The following is a 20,712-nucleotide window of genomic DNA, read 5'->3' as shown; positions in this document are numbered from 1 at the left end:
GCTTTCAGATACGTTTTTGCCTCTGCCGCGTTCAGAGTCAGAGTCGGATTTATCGTCTGGGTCTGGGTCTGGAAAAGATCTTGGATCTTGGTCTCGGTTTCGTTTTCGGTTTCGTTTGTGTGTTTCGGTTTCAGTTTCAGTTCGTTGGCGCGTTCGCACGGATCGAGTCGTGAGCACGGCTTAAAACACACAACTAAATATATAGATATATATAATACCTCTATTTGGTGGCCAAGATAGGCTCGTCGCTCTGCTATTCGGGTCAATGCTGTACTCTGCATTGCCAACGTTATGCTAATTACCGAAAGGATACAAATCATAGCATACATCATCGGTTACAATCTCTTTGGCAAGACTCCGTCGCACCGCTGGTGACAAATTCCTCGCCCGGTGCCCAACCCGCCAATAAGCGCTAGAAATAAAGAGATACACAGCCAGGAGAATAGCTAGCAACACATATATATTACATATATATTTATTTAACACAAAATATATCAATCAACAAATTTGCAAAACGTGCCAAATATAATTTAAATCTATTTATTTTGTTTAACAAAGAGCTGATAAGTCTTAACTATATAAATTAGTAAGTCGTTTAATTTAAATCCTCATAAAAAGCCACAACAAAGAAAGTTGCCGAAGGAGCAGCCGTTGGCTTCGACATGAAGAAGCCAGAAATGCTGTTTAGTTTAATTTTATGGTGAGTTGAACATTCTTAATTAGCCGTAAATTTTAATGTGTGATATTGTTCGAGTGAATAACTAAAATAGCCATTGCTTGCTCAATGTGCGATTTGAGCGGGTCCTTTTAATTGTCTTAGATTTAAATGATAAATAGATATTTTTCTGATCTTCAGCTTAAGCTTAAAAATGGAATTTAATTCTTTTTTATTCAAGGATTAAAGTACTGGTGCACAAGGACTCAGTTTTATAGCCAATGTTATAATACCGTGTTTTAGAGAATCCTCAAATTATTGTTAGCTAGTATTTCATCATTCCTGTAGTTGTTAATTTTATTGCGAGAATTTGTAAATCTTGGCTTAAATGTTTAACCTTAGAAACAAGTTTTTTTGGCATATTTTTGAAGGCGGACTTCAGCTGCATTTATGACTTTATTTATGCATTAGCTTGGAGCATTAGAGCTTAGGCCAAATGACCAAGCGGCCGGCCTACTACACCGAGCCACACATGAAACGCAGATGGCCATTAAGGCAAATTATAGTCTGTAAGGCATGCGAATACAATTTGGATGTTCGGTCGGGCCGAGAGCATCATTAATCATGAATTTTCTACTCGCCTCGCGTTCAACAAGAAGCGTCAACGGAAGTCGGAGATTGACAGAGTCAGTCAGCTTATCACTGAGCGATTCGACTTCCCCGTTTTAATGGTCCTTGAGGCATTTCATTAACTCTTCGCAAAGTCGAAAACTATTTTCAAGAATTTGCATGATGACAAAGGTGGAATCGGCTGATTATATCTGCATATGAATATTTATTCGTTGAGGAGTGATCAAAGCCAAGACGATCATGTAATATCGATCCGAATTGGATTTCTTTGCTCAGCGGTGAAAAATCAATTTGAAAAGTTTCACTTTCATTTTTCCCTCTCTTGACTGGGAAGATGCCAAGGCAAATCGAAGAGAAAAAGTTGTCAGCGGCAACAAAAGACTCTTTCGCTTTTTATGTTTGTGTGTCGTGCCAGGTGGTTTTTGGAACGGTTACACAATCATGACTTTATTTTCGTTTTCAGTCCGCGCTTTTCGCCTCTTTTTTCGGTCTTGTGTTAACCGCATTGACATAATTTCCAGCGTAGGCATCCCAAAAAAAAAGAAACCGAGGCATAAAACTTTACATAATTTTCAGGCGTATCCGATTCATAGGCCTGCAATTAATCTGGCTTTATCGATGGAGAAGCTCAGCGCTGAAGCCTAGTTTTAATTAACAGACTTTTTCGTAAATTTAACAGTCGGCCGCTAAGTGTAGAAAGTTTTCTCCTATCTCCGGTCGCATTAATTTGGCGTCTTGTGTTAATCAGTGTGTGTAAGTTATGCAAATTGGAACGCTGCGTTAGCATTTCGCTTATGCAATGATTCGGAGTTGGATAATCCCCTCGCCGGCTGGCGACATTGGTGGACCAGGCCGGGCTCACCAGATTTACTATTTTAGAGGCCTTGGCCAGTTGTGACTTCTTTGGCTTAGTCATGCGGCGACGCTCAGAATGCAGCCGAGCAACTTGATTGCTCAGGCAAATTAAGCACAAGTGCTGCCGATTGCCGACTGCGCTGCCAGATGCTGACATTGTCTAGTTGACACACTTAAGTCACTTAAATGTCGTAGAATTCTTGCTAAAAGTTTTCTCGAGTGTTTTACAGCATACGAACATTTTTAAACACTTTTGACATTTTTTTATTGACTGCGGCGTCAAGGTTTGGCGCCCCCTAAAGCGATGTCACCGGCTCGCCGAAAGCGCCAAATTATGGACATTCATAATTGTGATTTTTGCGAGCGAAATATTGTAAGTGAATTGGAGCAATTGCGTGGGTTGAAACGAAAGACTTAGGCAACGAACTTGAATTGACAGTCAGTCTGAGAGCTTCAACGGTAGCAAGGCCAATGCGGATGTGGGTGTAAATTATGGGATAATAAGATGGGACACGTGCCTTTAAAGAGGATGGATAATCTTCCGAAGGCCAAGCATTTGAAAAAGAATATAGTATGATGAACTAAAGAAGACTAATGATTGTTCCATTAAATAGGAACTCGTAGATATATTATTATAAATATTAATAGAGCTGAGGTGAACATATTTTATAACTAACTCAGGGGTATATTTCAATAACAATCTTTGATCAGATACAAAAAGATGTATGCCATACATGGCAAACTAAAACACATATTAAAAGATTCTTAGCAAGCAATTCCGCATTTTCCCATAGCTCTCTCATCATCATTTAAGTGTTTTGGCTGTGATTAATCTATTTCACAGACAGCCATTAGCACCTGGCCAAAAAGTAAAACTTAAATTTAAATTAAAACTGGCGCCGCCTCATCGGCTAAGACATTTTTTTTTAGATAGAATTAGTCAAGATTTTGTCTTATTTTTTGCTGGCTAGAACTGCTTTAAAATCAATTAGCCAGCGTGTATATGATAAATAAGTAATTAAGAGAGCAAAAACAGAACGGCGAGTTCAAGGCTGAAACCCAATCTGAAAATGAAACCGAATTCCCTTAGTCGAGAATTCGTTTTTATGTGTTTTTGTAATTTAATTTGCAAGTTTTGCCCGTCTCTCGATGGACTGCCATTTATCATATTTATTTCATTCGTTGTTTGCCAAGTCTGAGACACGTTTTTTGTTTATGTCTAAGTCTAATATATTGACTAATTAATCACCATTTGTCTGGGCTAGAGATCCAAGCACCGAAAGTTGATCCAGTGAAAAGTTGAATAAACCTTTTTGTCATTCAGCTTGTGGGTAGATGGATGAGAACTCCTTTTCTTCCTCGGGCTTCCTGGTGAAAGGCAATCAGAACTAGAGATCGGTGTAGTTGTTGACCCTGAGAGATCGCATGCATAACTCTGTCGTTGGCCAACTCCAAGTGATTCCATAAATCAAGAAGCCGTTGCTCAACTTGTTTTCTGCTCCGCCAAGAATAATTCAAAGCGCACAAATATTTCTGCGAGTGTCCAACTGTGGCAGCGCCTGTCTGACCACTTTGTTTATTTCTACACACATGGGTCCAAAAAACGGGTTAACCCGAATAAAATAAAAGTATATCGACCAGTATGCACAGCAGCTGGAACCAAAAAAATAAGAAAAAAATCTAAAAGGAACGGGCCAATTGTCTTTTTGACTTTGTGGTACGCCGTCTTTCCCTTCGATACCTAAAATGTGACACAATCCACCGCAAAACATATACAATATGTATACCCATGCATACATCTTGACTGCGACTGGTTTATTTGGGTTAAAAAGAAATTTTTCGGATGCGGCTTGAGCTCCCCCCTTTTAAAGAGATAACGGTACAAGGCGTCTGTAAAAAAATTCAAAAGCCCAATAACAAAATCTGAAGCAAAATGCCAAACAGACGAAAGTGAAATTTTTTGTTGTTTCCATCGAAAGACGTAATCAACTTCAACAGGATGAAGTGGCCAACAGGCTTGACTGGGCCTCATTTTTCGGGTTTTTGAGTAATTTGGCAGTCGAGCAACGGAACTAAGTATTTGTAAATGCGCCCAGCTCTTCAAATAAAGTTTGAAGAGCCTTTAGAGGTTTTTTTTTGACACTTGCCTGCTGAGAGCAACCGGCGTCTTCCGTCATTTCAAGGTGCTGCAACAGGTTGCCTTCTTACATAACTCGGATGGGGATGGCAATGAAGATGATGATAATTATGAGATGAGAGAGTTTAAAGAGTTTTCCGAATATTTTAGGTAGGGAATTTCCAAACAATAATTGATTTTGTTGTCGTATCCTTATAAGCCATAAAAGTGATTTTAATTTTTTAAGAAAATTAAATGTTTGGTTGAAAATCACTTTCAACGAGCCCAATTCCTAAATTCTCCGCTTATCTACTCACTTGATTTGCGTATCTGTCCTCTGTTTTAACCATTTAGATTTTTATCTTAATTTCCATGCCCAAAAAATCATTTAACTTTCTCACACTTCACCTCAAATTGCCCGAAAAGATTTCTCATTTTTTGGCTGCCGGCGAGGGAACCCAAAAACATTTTCACCACTCACACCTGGGTGCGTTGTCAATTATGGTAAATTACACGATGATTACACGGCGATCATATCGGTGTTGTCACCTTAATGGACCGTTTAGAGAGTTCGCGGCCTGAAATTGGCCCTATTAAAATTTCCCTTCGCCAAATGGTTCGGCTGTTGGCCAACGATCTGCGACCTTGATGCCAGTAGCAAACTATATCAAATGAAAACTCCCAGTCGATTTGCATGCAGGCAACACCCTGTAAGATGGAAAGATATGGGGGCCAAAAGCGGCTCCTCGAATTGTTTACCAATATCAAGTTGTATGCACTTTCGCAATGAAAACGAAAGTTACGCCCCGCTATTCGTTTATACGTATATCCATATAGTTGTCTGCGGCGCGTGACTTTGCCAGCGTTTACACTTTCTTGCCGTAAAAAGCAACGGCCCCGTGGGGACACACACTGGCATAGAATTATGATCTTCACGCCTCTTGGTTAGCGTTCAGCCAACGTTCACCAGCAACATCTGCAGCCGCAACTACAGACTACAGACTTGGCAATGTAACCAATATTCGAAGCCACATCGATGAGCGTCACTGAAAAAAGAGGTAAACATGAAAATTGCATCATGCCTGCATTCGACGTTGATGTCGGTTGATCGTCAAAGTTGCCAATGATCATCGTTATGGTAATGAAGTGCACTTGAAAATTTCTGTATGCAGATCTTCAGTTGGCCTGCTTTTCGTGCATATTTCCTCATCCGTCCAGAGAAGAGCAGTACAAACTGGATGAGGGCGTAATGTATTCAATCACGAGTATTTTCCTAGCCTTTTGTCTAGTTTTTCGGCCCGGTCTTCTCCTACCCATTGTGCAATGTTCAGAGCCGAGAAACTGGCTGTGTAACGAACACGACGAAGAAACCACGACGCCAGAGTGAAACAAAAAGTGTTTGGGGAGTGTATATGGCTGATCACATGACCATCACATGATGCCAGGAAAATGGTCGAGTTGAACTGGGTTTGGAAAAATAATCACACCGGCTGGGATGCACCCAAAATTAAATAAATAAAATCCTTTAAGTTTTGCATTTGCATATAAACCTAATGTTTATTTGGATCATCAGAACAATACAATGGAATAACACAAAAGTTGTGAAATTTCTTTAAAAAATCTAGCGACTTACTAAAGTTAATATATGAATCTGATAATCAGTGACTTTAAAATAATAGCTGATAATTTGTTTAGGTTGCCATTGCTTTTGTTATTCTGAGGAAAACTTTTAAATACTCTATTTGAAGCAGTAGAGTATGCAGGACTCGACTTGGGTGGAAAATACTTTCGCTTTCTTGTTTTGTTTCTTGCTTGTGTGGTAGTGTTGCTGCTGTCGCTGGTGTTGCTGATTTTCCTGCTGCCTGTGTTGGTGGTAGGAAATCATGTGCAAAGTCACATGACGATGACGCTACGTGCCTTTCGAGTAATTGCAGAAAGACATGGATGCCCGGGGGTGTTGCCAGTCACCGACAGTCGTGCAAATGTATAAAGATATAGGTAGCTATATATCTATACGGATGAAGATATAGACACATGCACGTACATATGTGTTTGCCCGGCCCGTCTGCATATTTGGCCAGGCGGCAGCGACTGCGGACTGTTGATAATGAAAAAACGACGTCAAACGGCCGTTCGCATGAGTAATGCGCATACCAAACACTCGATGGCTTCCGCAATCGGGTTTATTTGTTATTATTCCTGGGTGCCACACTAACCCATTTGTGTAAGCCTTCTGCGGAGGCATAAGTTAGTTTTATATCGGCTGCTGTTGCTATTGCTGCATGATTTGGCAATTGGCAGCGAGTCAAGTTTGTTGCCTAAGTCTTTTGTTTTCCCGCCGATTGCGCAAAAGCGATTGGGGGTGTTCGCAAATTTTCCGTTTCTAAGTATTCGCCTACATATGTGGGTAGTTGCTTATCTAAGGCCACTTAATTCATGATTTGCACAGACAATTAATTCGTGACTCTTAATTGCGCACAGCTACCGAACCATCAGCACTTGCAAATTGAACATAAATCGCTTATCGGCATCGCCGGGAATTTATGCAAATCGCAAAATAGCATAATTTCCAGCCAGCGATCGCTTGTGCAATATGCATTATTAAATAAGACAAATTAACAATGATTTATTGTAAGCACTGGTGATGGGCTTATGCAAGCCGCTTGATTGCCAGACAAAAGTCAACTATTTTAGGATTGGCACGCGTTCATCAGCATCAGATTTTCACGCCAACTGGTTTGACTTGTTACATGTGCCATTTGGTATTTTTACAGTTCTTACTCACGTGTTTTGTAATTGCCAATCGATCGGCCGTATGACTAACTACCGATTGTAAAACGGCTGTAAACAAAATGCAAATACCACGAGCTGCTGCTTACAATGGGTTTATGCATCTTAATAATATGAACACAATTACCCCGAAAGATGTCGATGTGACCGATAATCGAGTGCGATTTTTACGAGGAATTTGACTCAAGCGAGTTCTTATAAAATCATCTCTCTGCGATTACCATACTGGGCGCTGTTTCCGTTTGCCGACCAGTCAGCTGAGCAAACCATATAAATGTCAAACAAATAAATAAATTTCGCCGAAAACAAGTTCAAGCAACCTCTACGCAAATCAGAAAAATCAGCAAAATTCCCCATCTCCAGCACAATGGCTTATGACAACTTAAAGCCGATCTCTGCTTCCGTTTGCCCATGGACTGATTGATAATCCCACAACAAACTTTCCTTTTCAATATTTGATTTATTTAATTGTTCAACCATTTGGATTACAACTAACGATAAAGCTCGATAAAAATAGAAAAAAAGAAATGCTAACTATTGATGTCATAATGCTGTTAAATAACGTATACGCGGCATGTGCCGTGCATTTCTATTTGCGGTTTTTTCGACCGCTGTTTTATTTGTTTGTTTGTTGTTTCATGGGTGCCATCAGTGGTGAGGCATGACACACATTTTTGCATTTCAGCTGGTGACATAAATACCAGACGACCCGCTCCGAGCCGCATAAAAGCCATAAACAAACAAATGTAAATTGCCAGCACTTCTGCTTTCGCTTTCAGCCTCAGTTTCGGCTAAGTATTTCGTTTTTCGAGAGACGTGACGGCAGTCAAGTTCTGCAAAAGTACCTAAAACTAAAAGGGGATTACTCGTGCCCGGCAATAAATTAACTTATGTGTGCCAATTGCCTGCCGACTGTTGCCTGCATATTGGCCAATGAATCCGCATTCGACTGGCCCCAATGGGCAGCCACGCACCTGGCAAATGGGTAATGGGTAATCGCATTACGAATTATTTTCGGTAATCGTTACTTCATTTGGCATTTCTTTTTTTTATGCCAGAATCGCAATAATGAATAACACTTTGTAATGGTTTTTTGAGAAACACCAGCGGTGACCTAAATTACCTCATAATAGCCAAGATTGTCCGTTGAGGATGCCACACCTATTACTTGTATCTTAACCTAGGAAAACTTTTCCATAATTAACCCAATCATTTCCTACGGTCTTCTCACACAAAAAACAGATTTATGTGGCTCTTGAACTCTCGACAAGTTCATAGCCCAAAACATAGCTATCTTAAATCATTAAAATCGACTGGAATCTTTTAGGATAGACACCACAAGCGGTCACTTAAAAGTATCCAAAAATACACAAAAGCCTTGAACATTCGTCTAAACAACCCGAACGAAATACCACAAATTACGTTCAACTTTTAAATGAGTGCTAAACAAAATATACGCGAGTATAACTCAATAAAATAAGCAAAAATAAAACCAATTAAACCGAAACCAGAAAGTTAACTCTGCTCGAATATCATTTTGTATTTTGTATCAGTAGAGTTGGCAAAAATTTATGTAGGGGAAGGTGAGGACGTTTACCCAAAACATTGAAATGAGCTCATTAGGCGGGTTCTAGAAGCGGATCCTCTACGCCCACATCCACCAGATTGCAGAGTGTTGCATAATCTCGGATCTTGACGTCAAGCGCAAATAAATTGCATATTGTTGCTGTTGACAAAAGACTTCAATTCGGAAAATAATGTCAATGCAACCACAAAAGAAACTCCGTCACGTGAGCCGAGGCGGCTGGCCGAAATCAATAGAATAGCATAATGACAGGCCAACAAAGTGCGGCTTAATAAGCCATTCAGCCACTCAGTCAATCAGCCACTCAGTCAGTCAGTCAGCCAGTCAAAGCCTTTTGGGGGCAGTCGGCGTCATTGTTCATAATTCGAAATTGATTAGTTCGACAGACGTTTCTCATATCCGGTTAGGCAGAAAATCGCAGACCTACGCCTCCTCCATTATATACCTTTTTATATGCATAGTTTTCAGTTTCAATTTCAGTTTTCGCTGTCTGTGCCTCGTTTAATTAACAGTGTGAGCAAACGACGGCGATGTGAGAAAACTGGTAATTAAATGCCGGAAAATGCAATGGGAGTCCATGAATGAATAAAAAACGGAGACGATTCCAAGCAAATTAAAAACACGTGGTCGAAGCTTTTGGGGTAAACCTAGTTGTGATAACGATATAGCAGGAAAAACATTTTTTTGGGTAAAGCCAACAGGATAGCAAGCACTGATTGAGCAAGTGATTATATCGGGAAAATTTACCAGGAAAGAAAGTACCTGATTTAATAATTGTTTAGATGATTCAGCAATCGTCTAAAGTCTATTAACGATTGGTTTAATTGTATTCTATTCATAAAGTGTGTTCAATGGCTTGGTTTCATTATAATGAATGAGAAGAATAAAACGGACATTATTTTTCTATTCGCCTTTATTAATGAAAACTAGTTTTTATTTACGAGAATATAAAGATCTAAAATTAACTTAGACGTTTTAAATTAATTATCAAAAGCCTGGGATAAAGACATCAAGTTTTAGCTCTTAAAATTGGTCTTTTTAAAGGTCATCTTGTGATTAAGATTTTTTATTTATGATATTTAAATATGTTTATAATTTTTAATCCCCGTTCTTTTTATTTTCAGGTGCCTTTGCGCTCCCAGTCTGACCCTTCGTATCCCCGAGGACCTCGAGAATGCTGCCATTAATGCCCTGAGCTCCGAACGTGCCCGTTCCCTGACCCAATGCGGGTCCTCCGAGGAGGGAGAAGGCAGTGTGGCCGGTGACTACGATGTTTGCCCGCCGAGCAAGTACCGCCAGCCGACCGCCGAGTGCAACAATGTGTCCCATCGCAAGTGGGGAGCCCGTGGGGACATCTTCCAGCGCCTCTTGGTGGCCGACTACGCCGATGGTGTGAGTCAGCCAAGGACTTCCAAGGGAACCCATGCTCTGCCCGATGCCGAACTGGTGATCGAGCACCTCCAGCGCCATGTGGAGGGCGAGCTGCGCCACGCCCACATCACTGCCATGCTGCCCGCCTGGGGCCAACTTCTGGCCAATGACCTGGTCGAGGTAGGACAACTGCCCATCTCCGGAAAGTGCTGCGAACGCGACTCCGCCGTCAAGGATCCCAGCGAGCTGCAGCAGTGCTTCGTTCGGGCGGGTCCCGATTGCAAGGAGTACAAGCGATCAGCGCCAGGATTCGATGCCGAGGCGTGCCAGAAACGTAAGTTTAAGGGACTTTAACCATATAATATAATAGTATCTATAATCCAACTCCTTCCCCCTTGCAGACACTCGCCAGCAGATGAACATCGCCTCGGCCTACATCGATGGCTCTGGACTTTATGGCTCCACTCGCCATGAGTTCGACCAGCTGCGCACCTACATCAGTGGCGGCGTCAAGGTGGAGTCCTGCAAGTACTGCCAGGTGGCCGGAGCCACGGGAGCCCTGCATCGTGCCCTCCTGCAGCAGCACAACAACATTGGCGAGCGACTGGCGCACATCAATCCCGATTGGTCCGAGGAGGATGTGTTCCTGGAGGCCAGGCGCATCATCACGGCCACCATTCAGCACATCACCTACAACGAGTTCCTGCCCCTCGTCCTGGGACAGGAGACGACGGCCAAGGAGGGTCTGCGGCTGACCGCAGAGAAGCACTCGAGCAACTATTCCAGCTCGGTGAGGGGAGGAATCTACAATGAGTTCGCCACCGCCGCCATGCCCGCCTTCTGGAGCATGTATCCGCCGGAGATGCTGGCCAAGAAGATGTCCGCTCACGAACTGTTGTCCATTGCCGCCCTGCAAAAGTCACTGGTTCCGAGTCAAACGAATGCCGAGGGCTGGTCCGAGTTGGCCTTGGCCGTTCACCGGGGTCGTGACCACGGCGTGGCCTCCTATGTCCATGCCCTGGATCTCTGCGAACGTCGCTACGCCGATCAGGGTGCTGCCAATGTGAGCTTCGATACCCTGGCCCAGGCGTCCAACATTCCCGAGGAGTACATCACCAATCTGCGTGACATTTACCAGTGAGTTTTAATGGCACTCTTAAGTTATGGAACCCCGTTTGGAGCCGAACCTTTTAAATACCGGTTTGCTTCAGTTTTTATTTTGCATACTCATCTCAATGGATTTTAATATACCATTAAAATAAATTTGGAATTGGTATCAGTTTTCTTTTTATATTCAGAATTAACCCAAATATAAAGTAACATTAATGTGTGGCCAAGAAATGCATATTTTATTTATATATTTAACCTGTACAAAAAGTTAGGAAATATATATTTTTTATATCTTAATCTTTATTAAAAACCAATTATATATTTATATTTTTACCTTTTTTTCTTAAGTGATTTTAATATAGCATTAAAATAAATTTGGAATTAGTAACAGTTTTCTTTTTATATTCAGAATTAAACCAAATATGAGTAAATTTAACTTATCTATATATTTACACTGTACAAAATATATGGAAATATTATTTTTTTTATACCTTAATCTTTATTAAAAACCAATCATATACATATTTAACTTTTCCCTTTTAGAAACGCTGAGGACATTGATTTGTTGGTGGGCGCCCTGCTGGAAGAGCCCGTGGTTGGAGCCCTCTTTGGACCCACCATCAGCTGTCTGCTGACCCTGCAGTTCGAGCAACTGAAGCAGACCGATCGCTTCTGGTACGAGAACGAGATCCCGCCCTCCTCCTTCACCCTGGACCAGCTAAAGAGCATTCGCCAGACATCCCTTTCCGGCTTGCTGTGCGGATCGCATCAAGTGAGCACTGCCCAGTCCAAGGCCTTCATTCTGGAGGACAACTACCTGTGAGTAACCAAGAGATGCTTTACACAGAGACCACAAGTTCTAGAGCTGTTACCCTTTTTTAGGAACTCAATTTTGGACTGCGACCAGTTGCCCAAGTTTGATTTGAAGCCCTGGCAGGTGAACCCCGAGGATGAGGTTCATGTGGAGCACGTGGAAGTGGAACCAGCGACCAAGGAAGCCATTGCCGAGCTGAGTCCCGAACTGATCGAGGCGGCCGTGGAACGTGCCAAGCAGGAACTGGAGGAACGCAAGCGTTTCGAGTACGAAGTGTGGCGAACAAGTAGGTTTTAAATGGAATTTTTTTATATAACAAAATTAATTGTAAACTAATTTATTTTCCAGAGGGCGGCATCAGTGCCCGCTCCCCCGACGGCACGGCCGCCTCCTTCAGCAAGGCCAATCTGGCCGCCCTGAACCTGGCCAACTCCTCGCTGATCTTCGAGCTGACCTCCAACGAGATTGTGAAGACGCTCAACCACATCACCAGGCGCAAGCGCCAGATCTTCAATCCCAACCAGAATGCCTTCAATCGCAACGAACTGACCGATACCCTGCAAACGGTGGACATCAGTGGCCTGCTTGGCGGTGCCCAGAAGCCACTGGACGAGTGTCCGGAGCCGAATCAGCAGTGCGATGCCAACTCTCCGTTCCGTACTTTGTCCGGAAAGTGCAACAATCTGCGCAATCCCAACTGGGGCAAGTCGCTCACGACTTTCTCCCGCCTGTTGCCCGCCCAGTACGAGGACGGCATCTCGGCGCCCAGGGTCACCGGAGTGACTGGAACCCAGTTGCCCAATCCCCGAACCATTTCCACCACCATCCATCCGGATATTTCCAACCTGCACACTCGCTACTCGCTGATGGTGATGCAGTTCGCCCAGTTCGTCGATCACGACTTGACTTTGACTCCGATCCACAAGGGCTTCCACGAGTCCATCCCCAGTTGCCGGCCCTGCAACTCCCGCCAGACAGTGCATCCCGAGTGCAATCCCTTCCCGGTGCCCGCCGGCGACTTCTACTATCCCGAGGTGAATGTGACCAGTGGCGAGCGCTTCTGCTTCCCCTCGATGAGATCGCTGCCGGGACAGCAGTCTCTGGGCCCGCGCGACCAGATCAACCAGAACACCCACTTCCTGGACGGCTCGATGGTCTATGGCGAGACCACTTGTCTGTCGGGCAAGCTGCGCGGATTCTCCGGACGCATGAACAGCACCCAGCTGAGGGGCAAGGAACTGCTGCCCCTGGGACCCCATCCCGAGTGCAAGTCCCGCAACGGTCTGTGCTTCCTTGGCGGCGACGATCGTGCCTCCGAGCAGCCAGGTCTGACCGCCATCCACACTGCCTTCCTGCGTGAGCACAACCGCATTGTCGAGGGTCTGCGCGGAGTGAATCCCCACTGGAACGGAGAGCAGCTCTTCCATCATGCCCGTAAAATTGTCGGCGCCCAGGTGCAACATATCGTGTTCAACGAGTTCCTGCCCCGCATCCTCAGCTGGAATGCCGTCAATCTGTATGGCCTGAAGCTGTTGCCCCAGGGATACTACAAGGACTACAATCCATCCTGCTCGCCGATTGTCTTCAATGAATTTGCGGCCGCCGCCTTCCGAATTGGCCACTCCCTCCTGCGTCCCCACATCCCCCGGCTGAGTGTCCAGCATCAGCCCGTGGAGCCGCCACTACTTTTGCGCGACGGTTTCTTCCGCATGGACGCCCTCCTGCAGCCCGGAATCATTGACGAAATCCTGCGCGGTCTGGTGGCCACTCCCATGGAGACCCTGGATCAGTTCATCACCGGCGAGGTGACCAACCATCTGTTCGAGGACCGCAAGATTCCCTTCTCCGGCATCGATTTGATCGCCCTGAATATCCAGAGAGGTAGGTCTACCACATAAGTCTGATATTTCTATAAAAGATATAACCTTCATTGTTTAACCTTAGCTCGCGATCATGGAATCCCCTCGTACAACAACTACCGTGCCCTGTGCAACCTGAAACGCGCCACCAACTGGAACGATTTGAGCCGCGAGATCCCCACCGAGGTGATCAACCGCTTCCAGAAGGTCTACGCCAGCGTGGACGACATCGATCTCTTCCCTGGCGCCATGACGGAGCGTCCTCTGCAGGGCGGTCTGGTTGGACCCACGCTGGCCTGCATCATTGGCATCCAGTTCAGGCAGCTGCGCAAGTGCGATCGCTTCTGGTACGAGAACCAGAACCCGGAGGTCAAGTTCACGGAGGCTCAGCTGGCTGAGGTCCGCAAGGTGACGCTGGCCAAGATTGTGTGCGAGAACCTGGAGATCACGGGAGACATGCAGCGTGCTGCCTTCGATTTGCCCAGCAACTTCCTGTGAGTATATATTCACTAGAACCCAAAAAAAAATCTATATGAAACGTATTTTTGATTTTACATTATTTAAGATCAATTTTAATTTGATAAAAAATCGATATGAAACGTAGATCGATTTTACATTATTTAAATCAAATTTAATTTGATGAAAAATCGATCTGAAACGTAGATCTGAAACGTAGATCGATTTTACATTATTTAAGATCAATTTTAATTTGATAAGAAATCGTAAACGTAGATCGATTTTACATTATTTTAGATCAATTTTTATTTGATAAAAAATCGTTATGAAACGTAGATCGATTTTACATAATTTAAGATCAATTTTAATTTGATGAGAGATCGATTTAAAACGTAGATCGATTTTACATTATTTAAGATCAATTTTAATTTGATAAAAAATCGATATGAAACGTAAATCGATTATACATTATTTAAGATCAATTTTAATTTGATAAAAAATCGATATTAAACGTAGATCGATTTTACATTATTTTAGATCAATTTTTATTTGATAAAAAATCGTTATGAAACGTAGATCGATTTTACATAATTTAAGATCAATTTTAATTTGATGAGAGATCGATTTAAAACGTAGATCGATTTTACATTATTTAAGATCAATTTTTATTTGATATGGGGCCAGGTAAAAACGATATATGCTTTTTTTTGCGTGTTACTGTTTTATTAACAGCTTATTGATTAATTTTCTTGAATATTTTATTAGAAACCCACGTGTGCCCTGCGCTTCGATGCCCCAGATTGACTTGAACGCCTGGCGCGAAAATGTCCAGGGCTGTCAGATTGGCAACCGCAATGTCCGTGTAGGCGAGTCCGCCTTCCCTTCGCCCTGCACCAGTTGCGTCTGCTCCGCGGAGGGGGTAAGCTATACATAATCCCTAAAGTAAAACTCTTTCTAAACTTGATTATTTCCGAACTTAGGCTCAGTGTGCCTCCCTGCGCATCACCGATTGCGGCCAGCTGATCCGCCAGTGGCCCAAGGAGGCCATTCTGCGCGACGAGGTGTGCAACTCGCAGTGCGGCATCTACCTGACCGGCCAGCAGGCCAGTGGCTTCAATCCCCAGCAGCGACAGGGTCAGGCTCAGCCACGTGTCACCCGATCCCGTAACCAGAATCTCTTCAAGTTCCCCGACCTGACGCCCTTCATTGCTTCCCTGTAAAGCGGAGGAGGCCAATCAATATAGTTTGAGTGCGCAGGAGTAAGCAGAAGCGATTCTAATAACGCATTTTGTGAACAGCTCTTGCGTTTGTACATAAGTTTCTTTGTTGTTTGCTTACCTAAAGACTTGTCCAATGCATAAGCGAGATCTATATACATATACTCGCCAGTTCTGTACGTCATAAGTTACAAAACACTCGGCCCCATCATCAGACACCTGCCATCGGCAGTGTCCTAGCTATATCCTAATTAAAGTTACAGCATAACTATTAACAAATTATAATAAACACTTGTAGTGAGTGAAATAATAACTGGTTGGATTTTCTTTGCTTTATAAAAAAAAGAGGATCGAAAGCTTGGGTCTCAGCTTTTCAGTGGGATATGGAATCGAAAGCCACGTAATTTTTATAGAACGATATTTAAAATAGCTAAAATTATTTAAAGTAAAATATCGCTATTATCGAAGAAATATTTTAAAAAAGTGGATATAATTCATTCGTTTCTTCGCGATTATATATTTTGATAATCTCTTTATATCCTTTATACCCTCTGCGAGGGTATCAAAATTTGGGGGACTTTATTAAACAAGGCTTTTTGTTTTGGACGTCTTTTTGAGATGGTTGAATATTGGGCGTAAATGTTTAACATTTGAATACAGCACTTTTAGGTTAATCTACAAATGTAAGTATCTTAAGATATCTTTGCAATAAAACACAGTGGTTAGATATTATGTTGCTTTATTTAGTTTTGCCTTGTTGAACATGGTCCTTTACAGCAAATATTTTGTGTATTTTTGATAGGTTTCTCTATAATGCCGACAATAAATAACAAAACTCACAAAGTACAATTTAATCTAAAGAAGGATTATATGAATTTATATAGACACACCTGCATGGGCCGAGGGACACACAGAACGTTAGACGTGCTGATGTGCTGTTCCAAGGGCAGATGCTTCCAAGATGGCCTGGGTTTTGCTTATTACGCCAGCCCATTGAGGCCATCGAGTACATAGGTAGATACAAATACATTTCTTATTATCGCATAACATTACAATTATTTAAATTCGAAAAGAGCGCAGAGACGGGGAAAATCAAGGCGCCTAGTGTTTGTTTTGTTTTCTGGTTTCTTGTTGCGGGTGTATTAAGGGTGGTTATTATAATCTAGGCTCGCGATCGGTTCGGTTTTTCGTTACTCGACAGCTAACATCATCACTAAGCGGTTGGTTAATGCTACTAAAGTTAGACTTTTGGTACCCATAGAGATAATTCAACTAACGTTTACGGTTATACAGTGTTATCGTACTCGTATATGTATGTGTTTCGGGACATTACAATACTTTTATCCTTGCTGTGTTCCATAGAAGATGAGCGTTACTTGCAAGCAAACGACAATTGGAGAATCCACTACTCTGCCATTTTTTGGTACAATTTTTCTTTTGTTTCTTTTGTTGGTTGGTGCTTAAACATCTAGAGAATTTGACTTCTTTGCATTATCATTAACTAACGCTGAGGGTACGAACTAAAATTTAAGTTACAAACACACACAGATCAAAAAATACACATACATAAGTATATATACGATTTACATACGTTTATAGGAATCTTTTTCTATTTAGTTTTAGTTGTAGGCTATTAAATTGCTGTGCCACAATTTGCTTATGGTATGTGTTTTTCCTTTCATTATCCTTTCCTACTGCACGGCGATACTGTTGCTCAAAGTGGATGTTATATACAAGATGATAGTGGTTGATTGTGTGTTTCGATAGAGATGAGGTCGATAGAACTATGTACATATTGAAGATATGCTAATGTGATCCAGAATTCTCGATTAGAATACGCTTTTGAAGAGTTAAAACCAATACAAGTGGCTTGCATAATTTCAGACATCACAAATATGGTTTTAGAGTTTTCGGTATAAGTTAATTAAATCCTTGTTTCTAGGAACACACCAGATTGGGATGTATTTACTTTTCAGCCGCCACAGCGGTGGCCCCATTGCTGTTTGTCTCCGAGTGACGACGCGCCAGGAGATGATGATGATGATGGTGGTGATGATGATGCTGGTAGCTGCCGAAGGGCAACGGCAACCCATGACCATTCTGTGGGCCTCCAATGCCGTTGGCAAAGGGCAGGCCATCGAGATTTCCAATTTTGCCCACGATTTTTGGTATCCTATCACTATCCGTCGCCAGCAGCGGAGTGGCCAGGCTGATTAGCCCACTTCCGCCGATGCTGGCACTGCCAATCCCGATCCCATGCTGGCTATGATTGTGATGCGAGTGATGGTGATGATGATGATGATGGTTGTGGCTGTGACTATGACTATGGTTGTTGATCACGGGCGTGCTTTTGCAGAGAGCAGCGTTTGTTCCGTTTTTTCCCTTGACATCCAGCTCGAGTTCCTGGGCGCCACGCAGGGAGCTCGTCTTGCGAACCTGCAGCCCGCTGCGGGAATGGTCGCAGCTCTTGCAACGCTGCTTCTGCGTCTGAGCCTGATGGGATGTCTGCCTTTGCAGGGCATTCAAGTTGGCCGTCACCAGCTTGGCCTGCAGGGTTTTCGAGGGCGATACTGGCGTGCTGTCATCCTCGCCGGTGGGTGGTGGCGTGGACAGGCGACTGGAGGCGGTCGAGGAGCTGCAGGTGCTGTTTGAGCGACAGGAGGAGGCCTCCTCCACTTCGGCATCGTGACCATTCTCCTCAGCATCAGCATTCACCTCCACCTCCGCATCATCATCATCTTCACTGGGCTGGGTGCTGGTGGGATGAGAAGCGACGGCAATGTTCTTATTAGTGGTGCTGTTGTTGTTGGCAACGTTTGGGCCATTTACGCTTGCTTGCTCGCACTGGGAGTCCGCCGGCACTGGCACTTCCACTTCCGCTTCCGGCGCAGCCACATCATCATCACTCATCGCCTTGCAGTCACCGTTCGATATCACATTTTTCTGCTTCTCCTCCTCCAACTTCTCCTTCTCCGGCTCCTGATCCTGACTAGTTTTCACAACATCGGCCAGGTCGATCCAATGGCCGCGATTATCGCGCACGCCCTCGACAAGAGGCTCCAGCTTGTCGGAGAGGGTGGCGAAGGCCTGGAAATTAATAAAAATATTATTTATAAAATAAATATAAAATCATACAAAATTAGCCCATACAAACCTCATAGATTGGCAAGCAAATGGAGTCAATAAAATTAACTTGCATCATGGGCAGCTCATCCTCCTTCTCGCGATTCATGATATCCTAAATATAAAAATTAGCCTATAAACTCTCCATTTTTAGATAAATTTTTGAAACTCACAATAGGAGTTATGTTGAGCTCCTGCTTCTCCATGTCGCCCTGCTCGAAGAACTCCGAGCTAACCAAATCGGCCACACGCTTCTCGATCTCCCACGGCTTCGTGATGGCCGACAAATCACAGACAGTCATGCTCATGGCACGCAAAAGTGCGCGCGGCTCCTCGGCCACCCAATGGCTCACCGGCTGATCCACACTCTCCAAGAAAGGACCTCGCTTCCTGTTGATTAAACCGACCCATTATAAAAGCAGCTCGGAAAATAAATATTTTGCCCAAGCTCACTTGAAATACACTGCCAAATCAGTGGATAAAATGGCATCTTCCAACACCCTTATAACACGACAGTAGTCATCGGAGGAGAGATTGGCCAGTATTTGATTTCCAGGACTGTTCAAGATCATCAGGCATTGATCAAAGTGATGATGCTCCATGGTGGAGGTCGAGTACAGCTGCGCCAACGGCGATGAGGCCCTAAAAAGTGATGTTATAATTAAGTACTTTTTCTGGTTTTCCTTGAGTTTCTATACTCACTTAATCTGGAAGGAGTTGTTGGTCCCTCGATGATCGAGATCGTGACAAAGGCAGCCAATAATAAGCGCCAAGCATTCGATTTCCCCAAAGATCTTCCACCATTGAGTGGTCTTAAATAAAGATATGTAAGTTTTAGATATTTTGTAAATATAATTTTAATTTTTTACTTACAGTCAGAATGGCAAACATCATTTGGGCCACATTGAAGGCATGCCGCCAATTGTGATAGGTAACATTGCGATAGTTTTTCTTGACGCTCAACAGCCAACGGCACAGAACTTCATAGTCAATATGAAAACGTTCCACAAAATCGAGATCCAAAAACATGCGCAGGCAGGCCTAAAAAATAATTTAGTTAGATATAATTAAAATGATTTCGAATAATCCCCAGGCTTACCTTCAATGTATCATCATCTTCGAAATGTATGTCATCGAACTTAAAGTCATGTAGTCGGAAGTGTACAGCCGAAGGAACCCGAAGGCGCTATAAATTAATAATAATATATATTCAGAATACCTCAAAAAAGCACTCTAAAAACCTATAAAAATGTCAAATTTTTAGATAGCCACAATTTCTAAAACTTTGGACAAGATCCACTTCTCCACTTCCACCACTTCAAGAAACCCGCACGTGTTCAAAACAAAGACAGTCCCAAGAAAATAAATAAAATACGAAATCTCCCGCTGGACCTTCATATGTTTGCTGTCAGCAACTGTAAATGGTGCTATATTAGCCACCAAAGCTGAGAAGTTTATCAAAATTTCTGACATTTTTCCGCCAAGGCACCCGCAAGTGTGCGAAGGAAATCCCCGCCGGGGGCCAACTGCGGACCGGAAAAAAGGGTTTCCCAGCTTGATGCCATAATCGTCTCTCCGCCTCCGTTCGTTGTACGAATAAAGCCTAGTATGGCATAATTTTAATTAAAATTAATAACCCAGCATCTTTGTCTGGCTGGCAGCTCGACAGGCGGTCATAATTTTCCCAGCATAATTACAGAGAGTGTCCGGCGATGAAGAGCGAGCGCCGTGGAGTCGCACGATTCAGTAGAAAAGTTTCTTTTTGTCATACTTGTGCGAACAAACTAATTACAACTGTCAACACGTTGAAGCTTTTTCCCGGGGGCAGGAGGGCAGCAGGCCAGGGATGGCGAGAGGCGACAGCTTGTTGCTGCTGTTTCTGTCACACAGAAATAATAAACGTATAAAAACCGTGAAGCTAACACAGAAGACAATGCAACAGGGAAGCACCCAAAGTGGGTCTCCGGCAGGACACATTAATTTATGGCTCTGCGTAAAAATTAAGAGAGCAAACTAGTGGACGACCTCTTGGCCTCGGGCAAATTAAGTGAGTGCAAATAAAATTAAGCATTTCACTGGCCTCCGCCAAACGGCACCCGGGAGGGCAATTTAATCCGGAACGGAATACGAG

General features: G+C 43.3%; 2 protein-coding genes across 7 annotated transcripts in view; one reads left to right on the top strand and one right to left on the bottom strand.

Moving 5' to 3' along the window:
• LOC108067648 (peroxidasin homolog pxn-1) lies at nucleotides 1-15,771 on the top strand. The gene is made up of 9 exons (XM_017156778.3): nucleotides 1-700; nucleotides 9,756-10,336; nucleotides 10,404-11,139; nucleotides 11,656-11,931; nucleotides 11,995-12,212; nucleotides 12,275-13,807; nucleotides 13,871-14,279; nucleotides 15,007-15,160; nucleotides 15,222-15,771. Exons 1-9 carry the CDS (start codon nucleotides 663-665, stop codon nucleotides 15,459-15,461), a joined length of 4,185 nt encoding a protein of 1,394 aa, XP_017012267.1. The 5' UTR covers nucleotides 1-662; the 3' UTR covers nucleotides 15,462-15,771.
• A 409-nt stretch (nucleotides 15,772-16,180) lies between these two features.
• The window catches only part of Pde11 (Phosphodiesterase 11), a 46,040-nt gene continuing 41,508 nt past the window's right edge, over nucleotides 16,181-20,712 (bottom strand). For 5 of the 6 annotated variants that reach the window (XM_070219736.1, XM_017156743.3, XM_070219730.1 and 2 more), the window contains exons 11-17: nucleotides 19,681-19,767; nucleotides 19,455-19,622; nucleotides 19,284-19,393; nucleotides 19,035-19,223; nucleotides 18,755-18,971; nucleotides 18,613-18,696; nucleotides 16,181-18,545 (exon numbers count right to left, since the gene is read on the bottom strand). In XM_070219736.1, the coding sequence (XP_070075837.1) occupies nucleotides 17,424-18,545; nucleotides 18,613-18,696; nucleotides 18,755-18,971; nucleotides 19,035-19,223; nucleotides 19,284-19,393; nucleotides 19,455-19,622; nucleotides 19,681-19,767 (1,977 nt within the window). In that variant the 3' untranslated portion in view covers nucleotides 16,181-17,423. The remainder of the gene's footprint in view (nucleotides 18,546-18,612; nucleotides 18,697-18,754; nucleotides 18,972-19,034; nucleotides 19,224-19,283; nucleotides 19,394-19,454; nucleotides 19,623-19,680; nucleotides 19,768-20,712) is intronic. The other variant, XM_070219738.1, reaches the window with a different exon arrangement.

This window comes from Drosophila takahashii, chromosome 2L (genome assembly GCF_030179915.1).
Source record: "Drosophila takahashii strain IR98-3 E-12201 chromosome 2L, DtakHiC1v2, whole genome shotgun sequence".
NCBI classification, from domain to species: Eukaryota; Metazoa; Arthropoda; class Insecta; order Diptera; family Drosophilidae; genus Drosophila; species Drosophila takahashii.
The sequence above is the reverse complement of the archived record's forward strand: the minus strand, read 5'-3'. Positions and strand labels throughout refer to the sequence as shown.